We start from the raw sequence: 25,604 nt of genomic DNA on the forward strand, positions 1-25,604 counted from the left end.
ATGTTGAAAGGCTTTGGTACCAGAGGATGTTGGTTTAAGTGCACATCTGGTTCAGATACATATTAGCTGTGGATTTGGGGCTGGTTACAAGGCTTCTCTGAGCCTCACTCTTTTCTTGGGAGATAAGGGAAAATAGTCCTTGCCTGATGGGCTGCAGTGAGGATTCAATTAGACAATGTCTGTTAGAGCTCTGGGGAGCTGTGAAACCGGTGATGCCAGGTTGACGTCTATGAAATGCACTGGGAGTGAGGAAAGGGTCACAGATCTCCACCGGGGTGTTGGGATATCCAGGGACCGTGAGAGGCTCCTGGGTGCCCCATGCTAGCGTTCTCCACCAAAGACAGAGGAGACAGGTGATGGGCATGGGAGAGCTTTGCCTTCCTCTCTCACGGAATCACAAGCTGTCAAGGCTGTCAGAGCCTTGCTCCGCAGCTTCAGTTTGACAACCTCAGAGAACCATAATGATATAGGAGTTTAAAAGAAATTACTTAGGCAGATAGCAAGGGTACGGAAGTCCTTGGTAAGATTTTCCTTTTATTGAAAAGCAGCCCCTAAATCCTTTTCTAACAAAGAGTGGCCTGTAAAATCATTCTGCACAAGTAGACAAGCAAGTTGGAAGCTTGCATGGGTGAATGCCAGCAGTTGTGTCCATTGGAATGTACTACCTAAGACTAAGCATGCTCAAAATGGTGGTTCCATCTTCCCTTTTTGCCAGCCATGAGTGCAGTAAGGGGCAGACAAGATGGCCAAGTGGAAAGTCGATTTGCATAATCAGATTTGGGTAGGGTGGCCAGCCTTTCTCCTGCACTATGTAAACGTCACACCTGGTCAAACCAATCTGTGAGCCCTATGTAAATCAGACTCCACCTCCTCAAGCCTGCCTATAAAATATGCTGTGGTCCACCACTTTTCCTTTTTCAGATGCTTCTGTCTCACGAGAGAGAGAGCTGCTCTCCTCTCTCCTTTCTTCTGCCTATTAAACATTCTGCTCTTTAACCCACCCACCTATGTCCGTGTCCTTAATCCTCTTGGCACAAGATGACAAATCCCTGTTATTTATCCCAGACAGCGATGCCGCTTCAATAAGATAGCCACACATCACTTCCAAAAACAGGTTTAATTGATCAAATCTATTAACTAAAGTGAGCAAAACATCTCTGTTCATTTGTCCTCGAGCTTGTGATTTCCATGAATCTGACTTCAGAAGCAAGTTGCTCCAGAGACTGCATAAGCAGTCACTACTGCTGGTGCCGATTTCCTCAGCAACAAAGATTGGTTGAACACCTACTATACGCCAGGCCCTGTGCTGCTGTGCATTCCAGCCACTGGCCCAACCTCCAAGTGGTGGAGTGTCCCTGGGTTCAATCTTTGACTCTGGTTTTCTTTATCTCTCCAAGGGAGGTTTTATAAAACCATAGGCCTATAAACACCATTTATAACTCCAAACAATGTGCATCTCCAGGCCCAAGCTCCACATTTCTGCATCCAACTGCCTATTCAATTTGGAAGTCTCACTGGGATTTCAAACTTATAAGCTCCAAATGAAACTCTTGGCTCCCCCACCCCTAATCTTTGCCCAGGCTCCCCCATTTTTGTTGCCTGCTTCACCATCCAACTCATGACAGGCTAAAAAATCAGGGTATTCCCCTGGAACCCTCTCTTTCCCTCACATTCTATCAATTCCATCCTTTCCATCAATAAATCATCTTTGTTTTACCTTCCCAAAGTATATTTACAAGTCATTTCTCACAATCTCTCCTTAATGCCACTCACCTCCAAGGTCCCATCCCCTTGTTCCACTTCAGCAGCTACCCAACTGGTCTCCATTTTCACTCATGCTCCTCAGAGTCTATTCCCTGCAAGGCAGCCAGGGTAATCTTTGCACACATTCATCAGGTCACGTCAGTCTCCAGTTGCAAACCTCCAGGGGCTTGGAGCACAGAATAAACTCCTAGGCTGTATGCAATCTAGCCCTGCAATTTCTCTGGCCTCAACTGACAGGCCCCAGCTGGGTACCCCTCATCTCAGCATTAGTGCAGAGGAGGCTCCATCAATAGTCGGCTTACACCATTCTCCCTACAAGCGTGTCAGCCTCCTTGCACTGACATCTCTTCTGTGTCCCTTCCCCCTATTCACACAGGTGGCCCCTTCTTGTCGCTTACCTTTTGATCCAAATGTTACTCCTCAGAAAGGTCTTCTTAGGCCCCTCCCCACCTGATCTAAGTTCCCATCACTGCCATAGCCCCCGTCCCATTTTCTTCACAGTGCTTGTTCACTCTGTGATGCTGTGCTATTTATTGATTTGTAGCCAGGTGTGGCGGCTCATGCCTGTAATCCCAGCTACTTGGGAGGCTGAGGCGGGAGGACTGCTTGAGCCAAGGCATTTGAGGTTTCAGGGAGCCGTAATTGTGCCATTGCACTCCAGCCTGGGCATTGGAGCAAGACCCTCATCTCAAATATATCTATATATCTGTATATAGATATAATTTATTGACTTTTATTTAGTTTTTCTATCCCTGACTTGAAGGTAAGCTCCCTGAGAGAGGGCCATGGCTGTCTGGTTCACCACTGAATTCCCAGCACAAAGAACACTGTCTGCCATGGCTGGTGCTTAAGCGGCATCTCTGCTGGATGGATCAGGAGTAAACCACTCCATGAACTCACTCTCAAACATTTCAGAGTCTTCCTACTTTCTCTCTGATTTCATGACACTGATTCTCTTAAAAGAGCCCATGGCATTTTTTATAAATGAAAAAAAAAAAATTAAGTCACCCTTAACTGTTCCTTGGAAATTCTTCAATTGCTCTTGACATCAGTGAATGATCCTAAAGTTTTGTGAGTACAAGGTAGGGCACAGGGTGGCTGTGACCCTTCAGAGAAGAAATCTGCATCCTGAATCAGTTCTAAGACTCACTTCAGAAACCACTATGGTGTGGCTTTATATGTAGGAGATGTGATTGCTGAACAGTCATAAATAAATATTTATTAAATTTGATCATATTACAAACACACTAAAAAAGTTCACATTTAAAAGGAACCCATAACAAATCCTTTTTTTTTTTTTTTTTTTTTTAACGATGGAGTTTCACTCTTGTTGCCCTGGTTGGAGTGCAATGGCAAGATCTCGGCTCACTGCAACCTCTGCCTGCCAGGTTCAAGCAATTCTCCTGGTTCAACCTCCCAAGTAGCTGGGATTACAGGTGCCCACCACCACTCCCAGCTAATTTTTATTTTTTATTTTTAGTAGAGACAGGGGTCTCAACATGTTGGTCAGGTTGGTCTCGAACTCCTGACCTCATGTGATCCACCCATCTCAGCCTCCCAAAGTGCTGGGATTACAGGCATGAACCATCACACCTGGACAACAGATCTTTTATAAAGGGAAAATATTGCAAAACTGGATGATCACCCCTTAATTTGCCCATGCTGTGGATGTGTATTTGCATAGGTTCATTTTCTTAAAGCAGGGTACGCTGATGGAGGGTACTGGAAACGAACTCTGTTTAAAAGCATGCCACCGCTCACCAGGTGTGAGAAACTCTGCCTATAAAGAAAAACTAATTAGCCAGAGATAACTGACAAGTCATTTCTTTTGACAGATGTGTCTGTTAAAATGGCTCCCTTTTCTGGGAACCAGAAGCAGCAAAAAATTTTCTTCCACTCATTCCTGCACAGTGTCATGTTGTAGAGGATGGGGTTTAGGGCTGAATTAGCAAATGTGAAGGCCACCACCCAGAAGAAGAGGGACGGCCAGATGACCAGGTCTTGCTTGAAGTTTTGGATCAGGATGAGGAGGATGGTGATGATGATGGGGCTCCACATGATGAAGAAGGAGACCATGAGCAGGAAGAGGGTGCGGAACAGCCGGAAGTCCTGCTGAGACACACGGATCTGGTGGCTCTCCGAGTAGGCCAGGCTTACTGTGAGCCTCTTCCTTGATGCCTTTGTGATCTGTGGAAAACCAAAACAGGACTGGAGCCACAGGTGACTGAGGGTTGTTGGGGGGTTTGAGTTAGGGGCCCAGGAGGTGGAATCTGCTATCCCCAAGGCACTGAGGCTGTGTGCCTCTGGGACTTTGCATGCCCAAGCTTAGGATGTGCTGGAGAAACGGGACCCCTGGCTGGACTCCTGAGAAATAAAGCAGAAAATCACCTACCTTGTAAACAGAGTTATGAGGGGAAGTGAAAAGCCTGAATTGGGTGGTCTAGAAGAGGGACATTTTCCCTGTTATTTTTTTAAAAGACGTGACTCTTTAATTATTTGCAAGCACAATGTGCTCAGGGTACAAACTCAGACAATGCTATACTGATGGGGAGCAAATGAAGAACATCAGATCTCCAGCCTTCTGTGCCCTCCATTTCCACCCTGAGAGGTGACAGACGTAAGTACTTTCCCATATGGCCTTCTGGAAATGCACCACCACCACACACAACATTCCTGGCTGTGGGATTGCAGGCATCTGCTCTTCCGCTGGTACACAGACGGGCCCACACCACGCACCACACTCTGGGCCTTGCTCCTTTTTCACCTAGCAATATATCATGGCGCTCGGGCCACATCTGCACAGAGAAGGCACCTTATTCTTGTTATCTTCTATAAATGGTGGTTGCAAATTATTCAGCCCCTATTGAGGAGTATTTTATTTCTTTGGCCTTGTTTGGGGAGGTAGCAGCTGAAGTAGCAGTATGCATACTCTTCCTCTCTCTCCCTTTATTAGTCCGTTCTCATGCTGCTATAAGGACATACCCAAGACTGGATAATTTATAAAGGAAAGAGGTTTAATTGACTCATAGTTCTGCGGGGCTAGGGAGGCCTCAGGAAACTTACAATCATGGCAGAAGGGGAAGCAAATGTGTCCTTTTCCACATGGCGGCAGGAAAGAGAAGAATGAGAACCAAGCGAATGGGGAAGACCCTTGTAAAAACATCAGATTTCGTGCGAACTTACTACCACGAGAGCAGCTTGGGGGAAACCATCCCCATGATTCAGTTACCACCCACCGGGTTCCTTCTGTGACATATGGGGATTACGGGAACTACAATTCAAGATGAGATTTGGGTGGGGGCACAGTCAAGCCATATCACTCCCCTACAGGTTGTTGAGTGGCAGATGGCATACTAGTGTGGCCGGCCAGGCAGAAGAGGGCACTGGACCTCAACCTAGGTTCCTTTCCTTTTGCAGGAGCAGGAGAAAATGGATCCTAGTCTTGCCTACAGGCCCCGGAGTCAGGGGGTAAGGAAGGATGATGTGATCAGAGGCTGCTCATTTGCTGGAGCAGCTGCTGTCAGGAGCCAACCTGAAAGTGAAGCTGAGTGTGTGGGAAGGGTCTTCCCATACCTGGTGGGAGGGGGTGTGGGAAGGGCCTGCCCAGGGGTTGGAGTGGGTGCTGCTTGGGAATGATCCCCTCAACAGCAGGGCCTGTTGGCACCACCACCAGACACAGGGAAATCAGAGGCAATGACCAACAGAGGGGGCAACCACCTCATATGGGCAATCATGCAAGTTCCTTGTCCTTGTGGGAGACCAGACCACTGGCAGGGCAGCCCATCCTCCTTCTCTGTCCGCCTCCCAGCTCCAGTACCACAAACCCACATCCTATGCCTCGGGCAGGGGAAGCTTTGAACTGACTGTGAGACTGACATTGTAAATAACCAAAAAGTGACTGGAAAGCTCTGTAAATCGGACACAAGTGTCCTTAAAGGTGCCCCTGCCCCAGCAAGACAGAGGAGCTGGTCAGAGCACTGCTGGTGATATTTGTGGAAAATGACCATTTTATATTTATGTCCCCTGTTGAGAGGTGGCAACTGGTGGAATGAGCCTCCTCATGCATATCCTTGCACACCTAGGTGAGCATATCGGTAGAATAAATTCCTACCAAGTGGAGCTGCTGGGACCTCTAATATTTTGTATTAATGAGCAGGGCTGGCAGTGAAGCAGAGGCATGGCAGGCAATGAAGGCAGCCCTGGTCATGTGGGCTTAGAAGGGGATTCTGGACTCTTCTTTCAGGAGATCCTACAGGTGTCCCCCAAGACTCTGAATCTCAAGATGGGGAGTAATTAGAAGGTAATTAACATCATTCACAGTTCAGACCAGTTTAACTGCAAGATCGGAATGGCTGAAAATATTCCCATTAGAACACTTGTAACTAGGCCGGGCACGGTGGCTCATGCCTGGAATCCCAGCACTTTGGGAGGCCGAGGCAGGCAGATCACCTGAGGTCAGGGGTTCAAGACAACCCTGGCAACATGGTGAAACCCTGTCTCTACTATAAATACCAAAAAATGAGCTGGGCGTGGTGGTGGGCGCCTGTAATCCCAACTACTCAGGAGGCTGAAGCATGAGAATCGCTTGAACCCAGGAGGTGGAGGTTGCAGTGAGTCAAGATCGCGCCACTGCACTCCAGCATGGGTGACAGAGTGAGGCCCTGTCTCAAAAAAAAAAAAAAAAAAAAAAAAAAAAAAAAAAAAAATACTTGTAACTAGCTAATTAAAGGATAGTTGTTTGTTTTATGATTCAATGTGGCTGCTTGCTCTGTGTAGGAGTTTAGGTCCACCTGTTGATGGTGGAGACCAGGGCAACAGATGCTGAGTGAACAGCCTCACAGTCATACAGACCTCTAGCCTTACTGAGGGCTTCCATGTGACCGGCACTGTGCCGCACATTTACTTCTCAATTGTCACATTTAATCTTCACACCTACTCTTTAGATTTGCACTATCATTGTTCCCACTTCCCAGATGAGGAAATTGAATTTCAAGAACTTTAAGAAGCGTGTGGAAGGTCACTCCACTGATAATACAGGGTCAGAGCCCCCATCTCTGAAAATCTAGCTCAGTGGGATTAAATATGAGACAAATCACAAAAGGCTCAAAAGGGATGGCCACACTATTCAGCCCTCCCCTGCCCTCGATGGCTCTGCAAGGTGAAGGTTGCTCAGGAGACACAGGGCACCACCTCGGGCTCAAATGCTGGAGGCTGTATTGGCACATCCAAGTCTGGAAATCACTATGTAGAATCAAAATTAGAACTTGTGTTCAGGTGAAACCTGGTTAATCTCAGGAACCTGCCTTGGCTGTTAGATCTAGGAGAATATCAGCTGGGCAGGGTGTCAGGTGGGCGGGCTGCAGAGGAACTGGCACCGCCTCTGAGTAGGGGTGTCACTCGAGGCCTAAGCACAGGCTGGGGACCCACAAGGGCTGATTCTGATGGCAGCTTCATCCCTCTTGCTACCCACACCATCCTAAGAAGGGCAACGATGTACCCAGGGTCCCTGGTGTAGTGTCACAAAAATACCTTTTGATGAGTGATGTTGATGAAGGCTCACATTTATGGAGCACCTACTATGTGCCAGGCCCTTACCTATCACTTAGTTTACCTTTTTAAATTCTCCCAACAATTCTGTGACATATGTACTGTGATGATCCCCATTTTACAAATGAGGAAGCTGAGGCTCAAAGAGCTTAAAAAACTTGCCCACCAGTACTCAGCTAAGAAGTTGCAGAGGTAGACTGCCAACTTGGCAGCCTGACGCCAGCCCATTCTCTCTATCATAAACTAGTTCTTTCCCACTCTCTAGTATCTCCGCCTATGGGAATCCTTCTGCCCAGCCTTTAACTCCAAACGCTAATGCCAGGAACTCTGAGAAGGATTCCTGTTTCATCTCCCGCCTGGCATCCTGCAGCATTGTGTTTCAGGCACTCATGCGACACTTGCCACGTACACTTATGTGGTAGGTGTCCAGGCATCCTTCTTACCTCTGACCCGAATACGGTTTGGATCTGTGTCCCTACCCAAATCTTATCTTGAATTGTAATTCCCGTAATCCCCACGTGTGGAGGGAGGGACCAGGTGAGAGGTGTTAGGATCATGGGGGCAGTTTCCCCCACGCTGTTCTTGTGATAGTGAATGAGTTCTCATGAGGTCTGATGGTTTTATAAGAGTTTTCCCTGCTCCTGCTCACTCTCTTCTCTCTCCTGCCATCATGAAAAGAAGGTCTTTGCTTCCCCTTCTGCTATGATTGCAAGTTTCCTGAGGTCTCCCCAGCCATGTGGAACTGAGTCAACTAAAGCTGTAAATTTTCTGTATAAATTACCCAGTCTCAGGCAGTTCTTTAAAGCAGTGTGAGAACAGACGAACACAGACCCCCACCAGACTGCTGGTTCCTTGGGGGATGGGAGCTGAAGCAAGGCATGCCTGTGTCTTCTGCAGCCCAGAGCCCTAGCAGGGGCCTGACAATGGCTGTGGGTGACAGACAAACAAAGTGGGCTGACTCATGGGCCAAGTGCAAAAGTGGATGGGTTTTTTTTTATTATTATTTATTTATTTATTTTTGAGACAGAGTTTCATTCTCGTTGCCCAGGTTGGAGAGCAATGGCGGAATCTCGGCTCACCACAACCTCCACCTCCCAGTTCAAGCAATTCTCCTGCCTCAGCCTCCCAAGCAGCTGGGATTACAGGCATGCACCACCACACCTGGCTAATTTTGTATTTTTAGTAGAGATGGAGTTTCTCCATGTTGGTCAGGCTGGTCTTGACCTCCCGACCTCAGGTGATTCATCTGCCTCGGCCTCCCAAAGTGCTAGAGTTACAGGCGTGAGCCACCGTGCCCGGCCTGGATCTTTTTTAGCACTGACGGATGCTACTGTCTCCTTCTCTCCACAGTTCCCACCACTGGTAGGGGGTGAGGAAGAAAATGGGGCTCTGTAACCGAATGTGGCTCCTCTCCTCCTCCTCTCCCTATGCTAGATGTCAAGGATAGTTAACGTTGATCCAGGATTGCAAATGTCTCCTGCACTGGGCAGAAAGCTTGATGTGCTTTTGGATTGAAATAAATGCTCAATTAACTTTCAAGGATTAATCCTAATCCTCAGAACAAGCCTCTGGGATAGGTTCTGTGGTTGCCGCAGTTTTGGAACTAAGAGGCCCTGAGAAGACAATTGACTTGCTTGAGGCCTCACAGTCAAGTAGGGGGTGTACCCCATGCCAGGTGCCAGTGCTCTTCTCCGCTGAGGCACAGCACCTCAACAGAGGTGGACAGCTTCTGGAGAATGTGGTACACGGCCACTGGGTACATGATTAAATGCAAACGCTGGGGGCCCCTTCAGACATTCGGATTGTGTGGAGCTGGGTGGGGCCCAGAAATCTGCAAGTTTCCTAAACTCCCCAGGTGATTCTTGACCACTAAAGTGTTGCAGCTGCTCATCTAGGACAACAGGCTCGGTCTCAAGTTCCCCCAGTCCTTTGAAGAGAGACCTTTTGGAGACTCACTGCCTCCACACTCACATGAGCTTCTGAAGACCGTGGGGGAGCCGCCACCCCACCTCACACCCTTCTGCCACCCCATGCCAGCAGACCACTGCTGCCAACATGTGGGGATGGGTAGAGGGTGTTCCTACTGACAACATTGGGCTCCTGAAGGTTGAGTCTCCTCTGGGGGCTGCTTGGTCAATCAACAGCCTCCCATTTAGAATCACTGGACAGAAGATTTCATCTTTCCAGAGATTCCACCTCCCTTTTCGTGACCAGCATGCAGGCCCCCAAAGCTGGAGAATGCAGGTCAGGCGTGGAGAAAGGGCTTTGTGTTCACTGTCTAACACCTCGCGTTCTGCGGAAACAGATTTTGTTTCTCAGTTAAGCCCTGAGACAGGCTGAGGGTTTTCCATCTGCAAGCCATAGACTTACTTATTCGACAAATATTTATAAGCTCCTGCTATGTGCTAAGCACTCATAGGTGCTGGACACACAGCAATAAGCAAGGCAGCTCCGCCCACGCTGCTCTTCCATTCTGGTGCGTATGTGGGCAATGAGAGGGGGATCAATAAACATCTACTGTTACAAAAGGGTAGAGGCATCTCAGTTGCCATGGCAACAGTTGCTGGGCAGTGACGTCAAGCCAGCCCCAAACAGTGGTTACAACCTGATCTGAAGGCACTTAGGAGTTGCTGGGAGGTTATTCCCTTGGGAAAACTGTTGATTGGAAAAAATCACTGAAGATGTATGGCATGTCTGAGTAACAAGGAAAGAGGAAGCAGGGAGGGCAGAAGGGTGAATAAGGCCACTGCCTCAAGCACATGAAGCAGCCCCTGAAGGGTGGGCAGTAGGGAAAGAGCCAGGGCAAAGCCTGCTTTGAATTCTTGCCCAGGTCAGAACCAGGAAGGAAGGTGGAGACTTTAGAGCAGGGTTTCCAAAAAGGCATTCCATGGAGCACCAGCGCAGACAGATGCTCTGTGGAGAAAAGGGGGTTCTGTAGTCACGTTTAGCAATGATACCTATTCTATTACTCTGTGGGAGATCCTCAAAGTATATTGGCATAATAAACATTCTGAGAAGTCCTGCAGCAAAGAATCCCATCTAGCCTATGCCAGCATTTTCCAAACCCTTTCTAACACCTAACATTCCCATGGCACTCTACAGAACATTCTAGAAGACATACTGCTTTAGAACAATAGAAGACCAGGGTGATGTGAAAAAGAGACACTTCTCAAGCCTGGAGATGAGACCTGGGTTACAGGAACTAGTGACAGGTGAGAAGTGGGACTGGAAGGCCTGTAGTTATGTATCCCATGGCTTCAAACAATTTGTGAATTGTTTGTTATTACGCCTAATTAACATTGATGTTCAATTGATTTTACAGAGTTATGTAAAACCAAGCTTCACAGAAAAAGCTTGTACAGAAAAGCTGACTCAGTATCTCTGAGTTAAGTATATCTTCACAGAGGAGGAGCTGCAAACTGAGGCCCTGCCCAGACACTCCATCCACCTGGTATAGCTTGCCTGCTTCCAAGTTATCAGCCTGACAAACTCATGGTACCAAGTGAGGACAAATGTCATAGTCCTCCTGGGAAATGGGCAACAGTGAATCTTGCTAATAAGGTGGAAAGTAAGTTTTAAGTGATATTTGGATTAAAATTGTGATTTTTAAAACATTATTATATCTGCTCTTTCATTTTATTGTGTTAATCCACTGAGGCATATTTGGCTCCTGCAGAAACTGAGGATCACATTACTTAAGTGACTTGCCCAAGGTCACACAGTGATACAGCCTAGATTAGAACTCCTGTCTTAGGACTCTCTGTTCAGTGATTTTCCCACTGTCCAAGAGACTACCCTATAGACCCTTTCAATGTGATCCAAGGCTTATGCCTCATTCATTCAACAAATATTTATTGAGCACCTACAGTGAATGGGTCAGGCTCTGATCTAGGCATAGGAATAAAGCAGTGAACAAACCAAAACCTCTGCTCTCATGGAGCTTGCGTTGTAGTGGGCAAGATAGATGACTGTCATAAATGGAATGTGACAGGTGTAGTAAGTGTTTGAAGAGAAATAAATCAGGATAAGGAATTGGAGATTGATGGGGAGACTTTTTGGTGAAGAGCTTTTTGAGTAAAGACTAAATGAAGTGGGGAAGTGGCCCATGCAGAAATCTGGAGAAGAGAGATCCAGGAGAACAAGTGGCAGGTGCAAAGGCCCTGGGACAGAAGTGCACAGTACAGCCTCAAGGCCAATGTGGACACAAGGGAGGGTGAAATATGAAGGTGAGAAAGGCAGCAGGGCCAGACCACACAGGGCATTAAGGTGAGGATGGTGATAGAATGTAAATTCTATATTTGACCTGTTACTCTGTGACTCAGAGTGCCCTTTCACCGCACTGTGAGTCATGACAGCTCTTGCATCCAGGAACTGTTCTGAGGTCTGTGATGGGGAGAAGTGAAGGTTGGCTGTGGGTTTAGACATAGGATGGTTCAAGAGTAAACTGCTGTTTAGAGGTGGGTTGCTAAGAGGACACCTGCCCCAACTCCTCAGGTCTCATAGAATTTTTCCAGGTAGACCCTGGCCTTGAGAAAAAGATGGGGGTGGGTGGAAAATCATTCCTCCCTCAGCAGGCAGCTGAGAAGCGTGAGGTACGAGTGAAAAGGGGCAGACCACAGCCCTCTTGGCCCCTAAGGAACTCAGGAGTGAGACCTCCAGGAAGGAGATCAAATGCTGCCGCCCCTTCCAGCCAGTCCTGCTCTAGCGTCAATTCCTTGTTCCTGATGTGCTCCAAATCTGGGCTGTTGTTTATTCTCTTGCAAATCTTAGCAGCACCTTTTCCCAGCATGCTCTGAGACAAGAGTCGGAAGAGCAGCCCTGCCTAACAAATCACGACGGTCATAATTTATTCATCGCCTGCGACAGGCAGGCATGGCTCTCTCTGTCCCATCAGTAGCATCTCCTACATGCCTTATGACAACTCTACACTGCTGGCATTATGTTTGCCATTTTGCAGATGAGGAACCCGAGGCCCAGAGATGGTAACTAACCTGGCCAAGGCCACACAGCAAGTAAGTGGCAGATTCAAGACTCAAACCCAGATTGTTAAAATAACACTGTCAAGTCTCTTTGTCTGTCTTCATGGTCTTTTGCTTTTTTTTTTTTTTTTTTTTTCCAGACAGAATCTCACTTTGTTGCCCAGACTGGAGTGCAGTGGCACAATCTCAGCTCACTGCAACCTCCTCCTCCTGGGTTCAAGAGATTCTCCTGCCTCAGCCTCCACAGTAGCTGGGATTACAGGCGCCCACCACTACGCCAGGCTGATTTTTGCATTATTAGTAGAGACAGGCTTTCACCATGTTGGCAAGGCTGGCCTTGAACTCCTGACCCCAGGTGATCCGCCAACCTCGGCCTCCCAAAGTGCTGGTATTACAGGTGTGAGCCACCACACCTGGCCTGTTCTTCTTTCTTATACCCCTTATTCATCCCTTACGTTTGTGTATCATTTAACAGTTTGCAAAGTGTTTGCAAAGTCTCAGTATCTTCCACCTTGTGTTCAGTTTCTCTGCTTTCAATATCAGCACCTTTGTCTCCTCCCTCTTCCCCTTTTATGTCAAAGCTCCTTCTGGATAGAGAATGTGTCTTGCTCGGTTTTAGCCCACTTCCTTTCCCCCAAGCACTGTGTACAGAGCAGACCCTTAACACATGTCTGAGGAATTAATGCATTGGGACTCTAGGGTCAGACTGACTGAATTTAAATGCTGATTGCCACTTACAGGCTGTGTTACCTTGGGTAAGTTACTTAACCTCCCTGTGCCTGGGTTTCTTCATCTGTTATTCTTATCAGAATTAAAGAGTTAGTTCCTGGCATAGGATCAACACTATGTAAATATTTGTTAAATAAGTTCTACGTTTATCTTCCTTTTTCTCTCACAAAGTTCTACATTTATCTTCCTTTTTCTCTCATTTTAACTTAATGATAATAGCTAACACTTATATAGCACTATCATATGCCTGGTCCCATCGCAAGCACTGTCCAAACCTTAACTCCAGGCCTGAATCTGCCTCCTGCACTTGAACAAGCCCCAGGCTGGATGTCACTTTCGTGGTCATTGGGTGGGCAAGAGTCTCATGAGTGACATGGAGGGGCCATCTCCCACAGGACCCAGGGATTAGCAGACCTGGATGGAGGTTGGCCTGGCTATGGGTTCTGAGCATCTAAGAAGGTTACAGACCCTCAACTGCAAAGAAAGGGCCATAAAAGTGACCAGATGGTGAGCAGGCCCTACAGGGCACCACTTCAATGTGCCTACTTGACAGATGACCCACACATGAGACACTGTAAAACCAAGATTCAACAACTATAAACCTCCACGAGGGTTCAAGGGCTTTGCAGTAAACCTTCTAAAATGGGCATAAACATGAATGCACCCACGCTGTTTGCCTGGGCAGGCAACTTACTCACAAATGGGCTGCCTTAAGAGATATAAAACAGGCTGACTCGTCCTTTTTATGTCCCTGTACATATTTGTTTTGAAGGTAGAGATCATTTCCTGTTTCAGTGCACATTTGAAATGGACATTCCCTGAGGGTGGTTGGAGTAGCGACTGGAAGATAATAGGAGGGACTTCTGGTAATATTCCGTTTCTTGACCTGGGAGCTGCTTTCATGAATGCACTCAGTTAGAGCCTATACCTATGTGCTTTTTATATATGTGTATAATACTTCAATAAAATGTTTTTAAAAGTATGCATTCTCCAGTATTGCAGTGTTTGCGATGGGGAAACAATGGACACAGCCCAAAAGACCATAAAATAAATGAAGTCACATCTGTAGCCACTAAAAATAACGAGCTAGAGATATAGGAATGATGTAGAAAGATGTTAAGATATAATGTTAAGTGAAAAAAAGGAGTTACAGAGCAGAGAGTATTATCTCATATCTGAAAAGAACATTGAACAGTGTCACATAACCATTGGACCATTTTAACCTGCAATTTCATGTGGTTCATCAAATACACACACAGTATACATGACACGTACATAAGCTTATAAGAAAAATAACCTGAAAAAATACGTCTTGACTTGTTAAGAAGGTAGAGCAAGTTTTCAGTTTCTGTGTTATTTACATTTATGTGTCTCTTTCATTTTAATTTAATTTTTTCTAATGACCTGGTACTACTTTAGTTATGAGCAAAAACATAATCACAAAGATATAACTTAAAAAAAAAAAACACCCTCTCCTTCCTCAGTGCTGTAGACCTGTGCAGTGAATCAAGATTGAGCTGGCATGAACTCTTAGGTGTTCTCCGACCCCAAATTCTAAGATTCCAGCAGAAATAACCCCAAGTCTGAGTGAAGTTCAATGGTAGCACTTAAAACAAACATACCTGCAAAATTTTGGAGTAACTGATCACAATGACCAGTCCTGGCACCAAGAAGTTCAAAGTAACAAAAGACACATCCCACGAGATCTCTCCAGCAATGGTGGGCCAAATCAGTGTGCAAATCGAAATTTCCTAGTTACAAAAAGGAAAAGAACATCATGTAAATGCTGGCTTCTTATTGGCCTCTGGCTCAGTCTTACTGAGTGACGGTTTCCTGACACTTACTGGTTGCATTTCCCAGTTACACAACTAGCATGACACTGAACCCCAGAATCCCTCCCACTGCCCACCACAATTCCACTTACAAAGCACTTGCCCCTGAACCTCAGAAGAGCCACGATTGTGTTTCCTGTTCTCCAGGGGCAGCAGCTGAGCCTCAGGCTTACAGGGTGGTAAGAGTTAGAGTCGGTTCCCAGGTGTGGTCTTTCTATTTCCCTGGGCTGACATGCAAAGGGCTTTTGAGCCTCCTCTTCCAAGCCTGCCATTTTACAACAAAGAAAACTGACCCCTGAAAGGTTACAGAGATTGGAAAGGACATGCTACATAACAAACACATCGAAACACGAACTAGGTTTCCCTGTAGTCACACTGTGTAAGCCGAAGGCCACAGAGTCTGTGCTAAAGCATTAAGTGTTCATGCTGAGGGTGCTCAAGTGTCTAAAGTGTGTCAAGCTGCGTCAACCTGGCCGTCTAGAGCCCCAAGGCAAAGATCAGCCTCCACTCACAGACAGTTCAAGATGTAAAACCAATGGAATATGGCAGAAGAGTGTGAAGGTTCGTGATCTTGCTGCTGTCACTAGGTTGTATTGATTCAAATGTTTAACACTAAGTGCAAGAACTGAAACATATGGAGACCTTACTGAATAGTTACAAATAGCTTCTGCAACAATTTCATCCAATGAATAAATAGGCCAGGGAAAACAGACATATATCTGTGTGTGTGTGTGTGTGTGTGTGTGTGTGTACTAACTCCCCACATATAAAATTCCTATGCCCAATTGACTACAGAAACAAAACTGTTTAGAAAACAAGTGGCCCTAACACATGCATACAGAACAGATTTTTAAGAGCACATGCTGTGTAAAAAGACCACGTGATGGATTTTGAAGGGCGAAGGCATCTTAACCAATGTCTAGGAGTAGCATTGCCATCCAAAATACCATTCATTCATTCATTCACTTGACCAATATTCATTGAATGCTCTACTAGGCCAAAAGCAGAGAATTTTTAACAGTGAATCAAGACTGGGCTGGTGTGAACACATGGTAGGGGGAAGTTTATTAAAGCTTCACACATTTTGGTCATTGGAAAGAAACCTGCTTTTTTTTTTTTTGAGACAGAGTCTCGCTTTGTTGCCAGTCTGGAGGTCTGGAGTGCAGTGGCGTGATCTTGGCTCACTGCAACCTCCACCTCCCGGATTCAAGCAATTCTTCTGCCTTGCCTCAGCCTCCCGAGTAGCTGGGACCACAGGCGTGCACCACCATGACCAGCTAATTTTTTTTTGTATTTTTTAATAGACAAGGGGTTTCACCATGTTAGCCAGAATGGTCTCAATTTCCTGACCTTGTGATCTACCTGCCTTGGCCTCCCAAAGTGCTGTGATTACAGACATGAGCCACCAGCCCCGGCCAGAAACCTGTTTCTTTCAAGGATCTTCTGATTACTAGCAGTGAGGCTACCACTGCTCTCTAGAACACCCACACCACCCTCTTTTGTACTCAGGCTTCTGCCCACTATGGACCCCTTGTTCCAAGACAGCAGTAGCAATACATATGAGCAGATACGCTAAAGCACCAATCGAAAGAAATGGATTCCAGTCCTGAATGTGATTTGGTCTCTAATTCCTGTTCCTGTGATGGAAAAATTTTAAGGGACAGTAGAAAAACAGAGGACGCCCAGAAGCTTTTCTTAAGACCCCCAACTCTTTCCAAAAGCCTTTTCCAGAATGTCTGCCAAAATCTCTCCAGGGTTAGCAAGACTTTTGTGGAGGATATAATGATAGAGCAAGGTGTTCTCTCTACAGTAGGAATGAAAGAAAACAAGCAGGTTCCTAAACCATGTGCTTCTCTGATCCCAGTGTGTTGAAGAGAACGTATATGTGTGAATGAGTATATAGCCATCCAACATACACACTGTTTTTCACATACACTCACATGCTTGCATGCACAGAAAAAAACATGGACGGATACAATCCAGAAAGTGAAGTGTCTATTTCTAGGCGGGACTCTCAAATTGTTTTTATTCCTGTGGCTTATCTGCATTTCCTAATTTTCCATGATGTGCCTGTATTACTTTTATAAAAGAAAAAAGTTGATTTATAAGTGAAATGATGATCAAACATGAAACACAGACCACCATGATAGTTCTGCCAACTTTACCAGCTATTTTTCTACAGAGACAATGAACCTGTCCCAGGAAGCTCCCAAATTCCGTGACTTTAATAAAGACATTCTCTCACCTTTTGATTTGTGGCTATTGCTCAGGGCAGGAAGTGTGATAAGGAAGTAAGATAAGAACTCTGCCCAACACCCTCACACATGAACTAAGAGGCAGTGCAACTGACTCAGGGGCCTAAATGATGGATTGGTATGTTCTTTAGAAGGTTTTATATGTTATTGTTGACTAAATGTACTCTCTGGTCTCATTAAAAAATAAAATAACAGGTGCCATGCCCACAGAGATCCAAGTTGTTGTCGTAAGTTGGTTTCTGTGGGAAAATCCATTTGGTTTAAGTCGTTTTGATTCTAGATATTCTCCCGCAGGCTGTGACATGTAGAGGAGTTAGGCAGTATGTCAAGTCTGTAAGGTAGGGGTGTGAGTCTTATCATAGTCTCTGTACTTTTTCTGCACATGTGAAATGTCTCCTGATTTTAAAAAGGGAACTTGGAAAACAAAAGTGGCAGCTCTGCCTTGTTACTGAGTTACAGAAGCGGAATTGGCAGAGTCAACAATAGTCTTCTTTAATTCATTTGCTCAACCACCTGACTCCAGACATGATGGTTGACCGCAGCGAAGCCACGGTGAGGAAGAGCAAGGCGCTGGCCCTATCCTCCAGCAGTGAGGGAGGCAGAGAAGCACTAGGACACTTCAGGACAGGACAAGCAGCTGGAAGTGCCCAGAGAGCCTCAGAGGACCAGAGAGGGCAGAGCCACCCAGGAGGGGTTGTTTCTGCTATGCCTGGAAGGACCACAGCCCAGGGCATAGGGAGGCCGGAGCTCAGGTGTCAGACCAGAATTCTGGAATGAAATGGGAGGCCACTCACGGTGAAGGGATAAGTGTGACTTGGATCCCCCAAATGTGTTCTGCCTCATGCCAGTCTCCACTTCTTCCTGGCTATCTCACCCATTTCCATGGCTCCTTTTGCAGATAAAGCTCCAATCTACTCTTTTCAGCTCCGTGCTTTCCTGAACCCCAGACTCACCCAGTAGCCATGAGGACACCTCAGCAGGAGGCCTGGACATCTCAGCAGGAGGCCTCACAGGCACATTAAGCTTTGAAGGTCCCATCCCCAAATGGTTCCACCTGATTCCCGAACTTCCCGAATCAGGGCACAGGGCCGCCATTCTCCAAGCTCCCGGAAACCTGAGCACTGGCCTTCTGCCCACCTCCTCCTCCCCACTCAGAAGGAATCTCTAAGTTCCTCCTTCATCACCATTGACTCACCCACCTATCGCATTTTCACTGACCTGCCCCCAACCCTTACCAAGACCAGGCCATCACCACTAAGTCCAAACCTCCTACCAGGATGACTCTGGCCCTTCTCCCTCTCCTCTGCCAACCCTTCCAGCACTGTCTTTTGCCCCCACTGAACCTCACGCTGTACACATGCGTGGTGGAGAACCCCTTGCAAGTTTCAGCACTCACTGTTCCTTTGGCCTCCATGTGGACTCTCCTCTGCCTATAACGCCCTCCTGGTCTCCATTCCCTTGCCTGGCTTACTTCCTCTCATCTTCACACTCACTGGGGACACTGCCGTCTCCCAATAGCTTCCTGGACTCCCCACACCCAGCAGAGACCCTTCCACAGCTCTCCACAGCTTGTGCAATCATCCCCTTCCCTGTCTGAAGCCCCCGCTGAAGTGTGTTACTAAGGGTGGGGACCAAGCCTGCCTTTTTCCAGCCAGCATCCCAGCACCTAGAATTCTGACTAATACATATTAGGTGTTCAGGACAAAATTGCCAAACAAGATTTTCTAAGGAGACTCCCCTTGTAGATGGGGACATCTGTCCACAGGCACCGGAAATGCTGACCCTCCCCACACTGGCTGACTTACTTGCAAACACTGCCTATTTGCAGATCAGTTCCAGCTGTTTGTTCCAGCTGTTTGCCTAGCAGTCCCTCTGATGATTCTTCCTGCAGTACCTCTGGAGACCCTTGATAAATCCTTGTTCCTATGCCTCACCTCTGCCATCAACATGGAAGACTTCAAGATCATTTTAAGAACCTAGGAGTCCTAGTTGGATATTTCCTCTTCTATCAGCTACCCAGCAAAAAAGAGAGAAAATATCAATGCAACAGATGCTTCCTTTCTTATATTTTAAAAGTATTCTCTAATGGTAACGAAGGCAAGCAAACTGTGTTTGTTTTCTCAGGCAATCCACACTCGGCAGAGACACGTGAACGTTCACTTGACTAGCCTGGTATTAAATTAGGGTAGGGTGGGGCAGTGGGATCAAGTGCCCCAAGGAAGTATAAACCCAAGGGTGATGGCATCCAGAGGGACCCAAAAGAGTGGGGCTACATTCTGGTTCCATCTTTTGCCATTCTGTGACTTTAGAGATTTCCTCTTTTAGAATAAACAAAAGAATATGGGGTGAGGTGACTGTGAGGATCACATTAGGCCAGAATCTAGGACCATCTGTGTGCTTCTTCTTGAAGAGAAGAAGGCGGATTTACGTGATTTGTGGCAGGGGCAAGAGGGGAAGGGTGCTCGGTAAATGTTTGCAGAATGAATGGGCAGCACATCCTGGCCAGGATAGACAGTCTTCTCCACCTGCGGATGTGGGTCACCACCCAGCGAGGGCCACAGCACACACAGGCTGGAATCCTGTTGAAGCAGAGTGAGCTGACCTGGCTGAGATGTCAATGTTGCTAGGATGTGTCCACCCTCTTTAAATGGCAATCTGTTATTTTACAGCAATCAGAAGAATCATACTGTTTGAAGGATGTTTAAAATGTTTATGCTCAAAGATAAGGAAACTAATAATGGCTAGCAATTCTTATGCACTTAACTGTGTATGCACCAGGTGTTGGCCCATTTACTGAACATGAGTGCCCGTGACCATCCAGTAAGGTTGGTTGATACTATAATTATGCCCATTTTGCAGAAGAGGAAAGTGAGGTACTGAGAGGTTAGACAGCTTGGATTCTGTCACAAAGCTCCTGAATGGCAGAGATGGGATTTAAACAGAATGTTTGACTCCAAAGTCCACTCCAAATACCAAGTTGTCTCACATTTCTAGAATGTTTATCCCCTCATCTTCTCTTCAGGGGAGTTTTAGAGTCTGATTACCATGAACTACTGGGCACCCATAGCCCACATGGATGAGAGATTGAGTTTCTGTTTCAGGAGGGCTCTCAGGTCGGAGAAGCTCTAAGGGGCAGTTTCCTTGGCCAACGCTCCTTGAGGGGAGAGAGCCAGCATCTGCTTAGGCTTGGTTGATTCTCTCAGTGTGTGGTTTGGGTTAGGAAAATATCCCCCATCCAAAACATCCATATTTAGTCTCCAAGTGGGATGGGGCAGGCAGAATCCACAAGCAGAAAGCTGGGAATATGGCGATTGAGAAAACAAGCCTTTGCTAATTTTAAATGTGAGACCTAGTCAGTCTAGACCAGATCCTCCTGTTGCTTTTTTTTTTTTTAATGACTACACTCCTCCTTTATTTTCTTTCATTCTTTTCAACTTATTTCTTCAACTGCTGAACCTATAAAATGGGATGTTTCCTATGTGTTCAGGCAGCAACCCTTAAGAAACTGGGGTTTTTCTGTTTGTTGGGTTCCTGGGCAGGTAGGTGTGAAAGTGTGTGTGTGTGTGTGAGAGAGAGAGAGAGACAGAAAGAGAGAGATGGGGTGGATGCGGCAGACAGATAGGAAAGAAGACAAAGAAGATGGAGAGCCAGAAAAGATTGTCTCATTTTTAAAAATTTTTTTAAATTTTATTTTATTTTATTTTTTCTTTTGAGATTGAGTCTTGCTTTGCTAGCCAGGCTGGAGTGCAGTGGTACCATCTCAGCTCACTGCAACCTCCACCTTCTGGGTTCAAGCAGTTCTCATGCCTCAGCCTCCCTTGTACCTGGGACTACAGGTGCATACCACCACACCCAGCTAATTTTTGTATTTTTGGTAGAGACGGGGTTTCACCACGTTGGCCAGGCTTGTCTCCAATTCCTGACCTCAAGTGATCCGCCCGTCTCAGCCTCCCAAAGTGCTGGGATTACAGGTGTGAGCCACCGTGTCCAGGGATTTTTTTTTTTTTTTTAAATTTCAAGCTTTCCCACCTCACCTCTACTAATTTCAGTGAGTAGGGCTCCTGTGGGTAACTAACTCACCTGGACCCCAGTGCACACCGCAGGTTCATTCTCTCCCAGTGGCTTTGCCCAAATCCCTCTCCAAAGGCTCTTAAAACCAAGGAAGTATTTCAACATCAAAATAAGGGAGGTCTATGTGCCCAGGCATCACAACACAGACCTCCACGGAAGCACCTTGCAGCACAACTGTGACCACTCTGGAAGCACCACAGAGGGCTCTAACCACACCCCAATTCCTTAACAGGGGTACAGTACTAAGTGGCCAAGACACGGAAGGCCCTCGCCTATGCCAAGGCCTTCTCACCCAAACAGTTGCCTGTGTCCCTGTCAGCACACAATTTTAGTCTGGGCTTTGGCTGGGAAGTGACAAGAGTCTTATTTTTTAATGTCATTTGCCAATTAATTAGGATTATACTTGAAATCATTGAAAAAAGGGAGAGGCACAAAATACACGTCAGAAAACTTAAGATACCTTCAAGATACATTCTACCTGGTCTTTCATTCCCTGAACATCATTTTCTCCCATAAGAAAGAAAATGAGGTGAAATACCTCAAGTTCTGTGAGAAATATACAAGTACTGTAACTCGTTGAGAGAATAACATATAAAAAAAAATCAAAGAAACTGATGGCAGAAGCCCAGCCCCCACCTGATCCATGCTTTTAGAGGCATCTGCGTGGCCCACCTTGATTCTCAGGTTTGTGTGGGCTAAGAACAAGCCTGCCCACTAAGCCACAGCCCGTGGTCTGCCTATAAATGGCACCCACCTGCTCAGCTAATCCTGGCTTCTCTGGGCCCCACTTGAGTGGACATGGCCACAAGCTTGCATGTTATTTGATCAAGTGCCACAGGCTTAATGGGGCTCCTGCCTGTTAGCCATTCAAGGCCATAAACAAACAAACACCTCACAATGTATTCCACACAAGCATTAGAAACAAGTATTTTAAGTTTATGTTAAAAAAAAAAAAAAAAAAAAACTCGCACAGGATATGGGAGGCAGACTCCATCCATCCTACCCCCTCCCCCATAAAGGGCTGTGTGAGAGACTGGTCTGGGAAAACCCCCAGAGAAGCACCACCTCTCTGTTCCAGGCTCTGTAGGGTCACACACCCAGGGGGTGTGTCCCTGGTGGGCTGTGTGTATCTCCATAACCGAGCCTTCCCCTGGTGACATGTAATTTCTCCCTCCCTACTCCCCTCTCTGACCACTTAGAAGGTCCCTCTTTGGGACTGTGATTCCTGTTTGTGTCACAATTACTCAGGGCACCCCATACTCACTCCTACGTGGAGAGGGAGCTTAAGGGTAGGAGATTCCGGGCCGAAAAACCAGTGACCCGTGTAGGGAAGGGAAGGCCAAGAACCAGCCACCGGCAGACGCTCCTGGAGGCTGAGCCCCCAGCGCACAGACCTAGGTCCTTTCCCTCTCTCTCTCCGCGAGGCACGGAGAACCAAACACACTAGGAAGACAGCCAGACAGCGGCCGCTGTCCTCCACCGTGACTCTGCGTCTAAGTCTACTCTCCCGGGTGGATCTGGGCGCACGAACCCTGCAACCACGGGACAAAGCGGCAAGAGTAAAAGACCCGAGCTCGTGATTCCGGACCGCGGGACTCGAGGGGACCCGAGCCAATGTCCTGTACTATGCATAGAACCTTATTCAGATCATGGTCACTCCCACCCCCCCCCCCCCCCCCGCCCCCATGACCTAATAATGACAACTATGGACCCGCTACGCAAAACAAAGCTCGTCGGCCCAGCCTTTGTAATCCGCACATTTAAGGAGCCCAGGACACCTTGAAGGTCTAGTGTAATCCTTCCGTTTTGCAGCTGAAAAATACTGAAGACCCCGGAAGGGAATTCCGTCACAAGTCCCCTAAAGACAGCATTGCATCTGGGGTCCCTAGGTCACACGCGCTTGCCCATGCGCTTTCAAAGCAGGACCACAACCCAACCCTGGACAGGAGTTCAACTCCTCCTTGAATTACGGGTAAACTGGAAGGAGCCCAACTCCTCCTCGAATTACGGGTAAAATACTCTGGGCAAGTTATTATACACTTCGGTGTACCTCTGCTTCTCATCTGTGAAATGGGCGTGATAATAACAGTATTGTAACACCTGGCGAGGAATCATGATTCAATACAAAGTGATTGGCCACCCTACACCCCCAAAGTTCCGTCTCACTCCTAAACTACTCGTTAATTAACCTCGGAACAGTCATTGCATTTCGCAAGAATTTGGGGGACTCCACTTACATCATTTAGGAGGGCGTGTGCACAGCGTTGTAGTGAGATTTAAGAGATTAAACTTCACAGAGATGGGCACAAGGTTTGGCACAACGATTAAGTGCAATAAATGGCTATTGTTGTTGATCATCCTCATCCCAGCTTCCGTCGGGGCCTCGCTTCCCAGCCTGCGCAGGACACCTGCCCGGCACGCACAGAGGGGCGCTCACCTGGTCGGCCCCGGGTAGCCGTTGCGGGACGACTCGGAAGAAGACGCAGAGAGGCAGAGCGGCGACCGCCGAGTAGCCCCAGATGAGTGCCAGCAGCACTGCTCGCGCCCGCCGCCCAGAACCCCGCACGCCGCGCTGCAGGTGCACGATGCACACCATGCGCTCTAGGCTGACCGCGGCCAGCGTGAGCATGGTGACGCTGCCGCTCAGGGTCATCACGTAGAAGAGCAAGTGGCAGGCAACGGGGCCCAGCAGCCATGCCTCGGTCCAGCGCACGGCCAGCACCAGAGGGATCGCACTGATGAAGAGCAGGTCGGCGCAGAAGAGGTTGAGCACCAGGCAGGCTGTCGTGCCGCGGCGTCGTCGGCGCGCCACCAGCACCAGGGCGCACACGTTGCCCAGCAGCGACACTGCAAAGATGAGCGCCAGCACGGTTGTCTCCACTGCGGCCAGCAGTAGCCGGTGGTCGCCCTTGACGTCCGAGAAGAAGGAGAAGCGGGTGCGGTTGGCTTGCTCCAGGATGCGCAAGGGCGCGTCGCCCGCTGCCCGCGCGCATTCAGTGGACATTCCCGGTGCCTGGCGGCCCGCAGCGGTCTGAGAGAGTGCTCATCTGGGAGAAGACTGAGTGCAAAGGCGGGGAAAGAGGGAGGGAGGCGGTTGCGAAATCTCACCTCTGGCCCCCTCCCTTCTGAGGAGCGCTAGCGCTGGGTGCAGGGAGCTGCGCCCGGGGCGCGCGGGAACAAGGAAGTGCCCGACAACACTGGCTGCAAACACCACAGCTGGGCGGGGAGGTGGCGGCCTAGCCGGAAGCCTCGCGCCCTCTGGCCATTTTAAAGTGTACTCAGAAGCCAGAAAACTCACTTAGCGAATTCCTCGAGCTCCCGCAGGGCCTGCCCAACCTCCTTCATCCTTCAGGGACACTGGATGTGCGAAGCCTTTTGTGAACGGATTTAGCTAAAATTGATTTAAAAGTGTCAGAGCTGGCCTTTGGAGATTATTTTGGCCTGTGTCGTTCAGATTTTACTAAAGAAACTCCATGGGTCTGGAGGTAGATCCTAAAGCAACTTGTAATGAGTCCATATTTTTTGTGGGGGAGAGAGGGAGTGGAGATCTTTTATCACTACTTAATAACAGGTCTTTAGGTGGATTATCTACCCCCTCTACCCCAGATTTTTAATCTATAAAATGGGAATAATAATACCCCATTAGGTTACTGTGAGGCTCACCTAGAGTTTGGCACACTTGGCATACAGTAATTACTCATTAAATGTTATCAAATATTATTGTAACTAAAATGCATATATATTTTGCATTCTGAACAATGACATAAAATGCTTTCTTGTTAAAAAGGGTGAGTCCTTCCAAATTTTTTAATACAGTTGCCATCCCAGGAAGACAGATATTTCAAGGCCAGATACACACACAAGCTATTAATGTGCCCCAGGTGCCACAGTCTGAGGAGCACTGGGCAATCCAGTCCTGTTAGAGATAAGGAAACTGAGGCCCAGCCAGAGTGACTTGTCTAAGCTGTCCTCTGGTTAGTAATGAAAGCCAGTCACCTGTCCCCATCCCACACATTTCCATCACACCACTGCAGTCTGGTTTTCTGTAAATGAGGAAGCTGGAGATGGAAAAGTATGCCTGTGGCCTAAGATCCAGTGGCCACTTCCCCAACCAGCCACCCTCCTACCACCCACACCTTCACCCCCTCTCCCCTCTGCCATATTACCAGGCCTCTCCCAGTTGCCCATTCTGTCTTCTAATTGTCTTTCTTAAGGTTGGATCTTAAGAAATCTAAGTACTGACTGGGCGCAGTGGCTCATGCCTGTAATCTCAGCACTTTGGGAGACCGAGGCGGGTGGATCACTCAAGGTCAGGAGCTCCAGATCAGCCACGGCCAACATGGTGAAACACTGTCTCTACTAAAAATACAAAAATTAGCTGGGCGTGGTGGTGGGTACCTGTAATCCCAGCTACTTGGGAGGCTGAG

At 47.5% G+C, this 25,604-nt stretch overlaps 1 protein-coding gene across 1 annotated transcript; it reads right to left on the reverse strand.

Moving 5' to 3' along the window:
* Positions 1 to 1,098: 1,098 nt before the first annotated feature.
* FFAR4 (free fatty acid receptor 4) lies at positions 1,099 to 24,237 on the reverse strand. The gene is made up of 3 exons (XM_010379543.2): positions 23,615 to 24,237; positions 14,642 to 14,770; positions 1,099 to 3,951 (listed from the first exon to the last, which is right to left on the reverse strand). Exons 1-3 carry the CDS (start codon positions 24,179 to 24,181, stop codon positions 3,562 to 3,564), a joined length of 1,086 nt encoding a protein of 361 aa, XP_010377845.2. The 5' UTR covers positions 24,182 to 24,237; the 3' UTR covers positions 1,099 to 3,561.
* Positions 24,238 to 25,604: the final 1,367 nt, after the last annotated feature.

This window comes from Rhinopithecus roxellana, chromosome 11, assembly GCF_007565055.1.
Source record: "Rhinopithecus roxellana isolate Shanxi Qingling chromosome 11, ASM756505v1, whole genome shotgun sequence".
Classification (NCBI taxonomy): Eukaryota; Metazoa; Chordata; class Mammalia; order Primates; family Cercopithecidae; genus Rhinopithecus; species Rhinopithecus roxellana.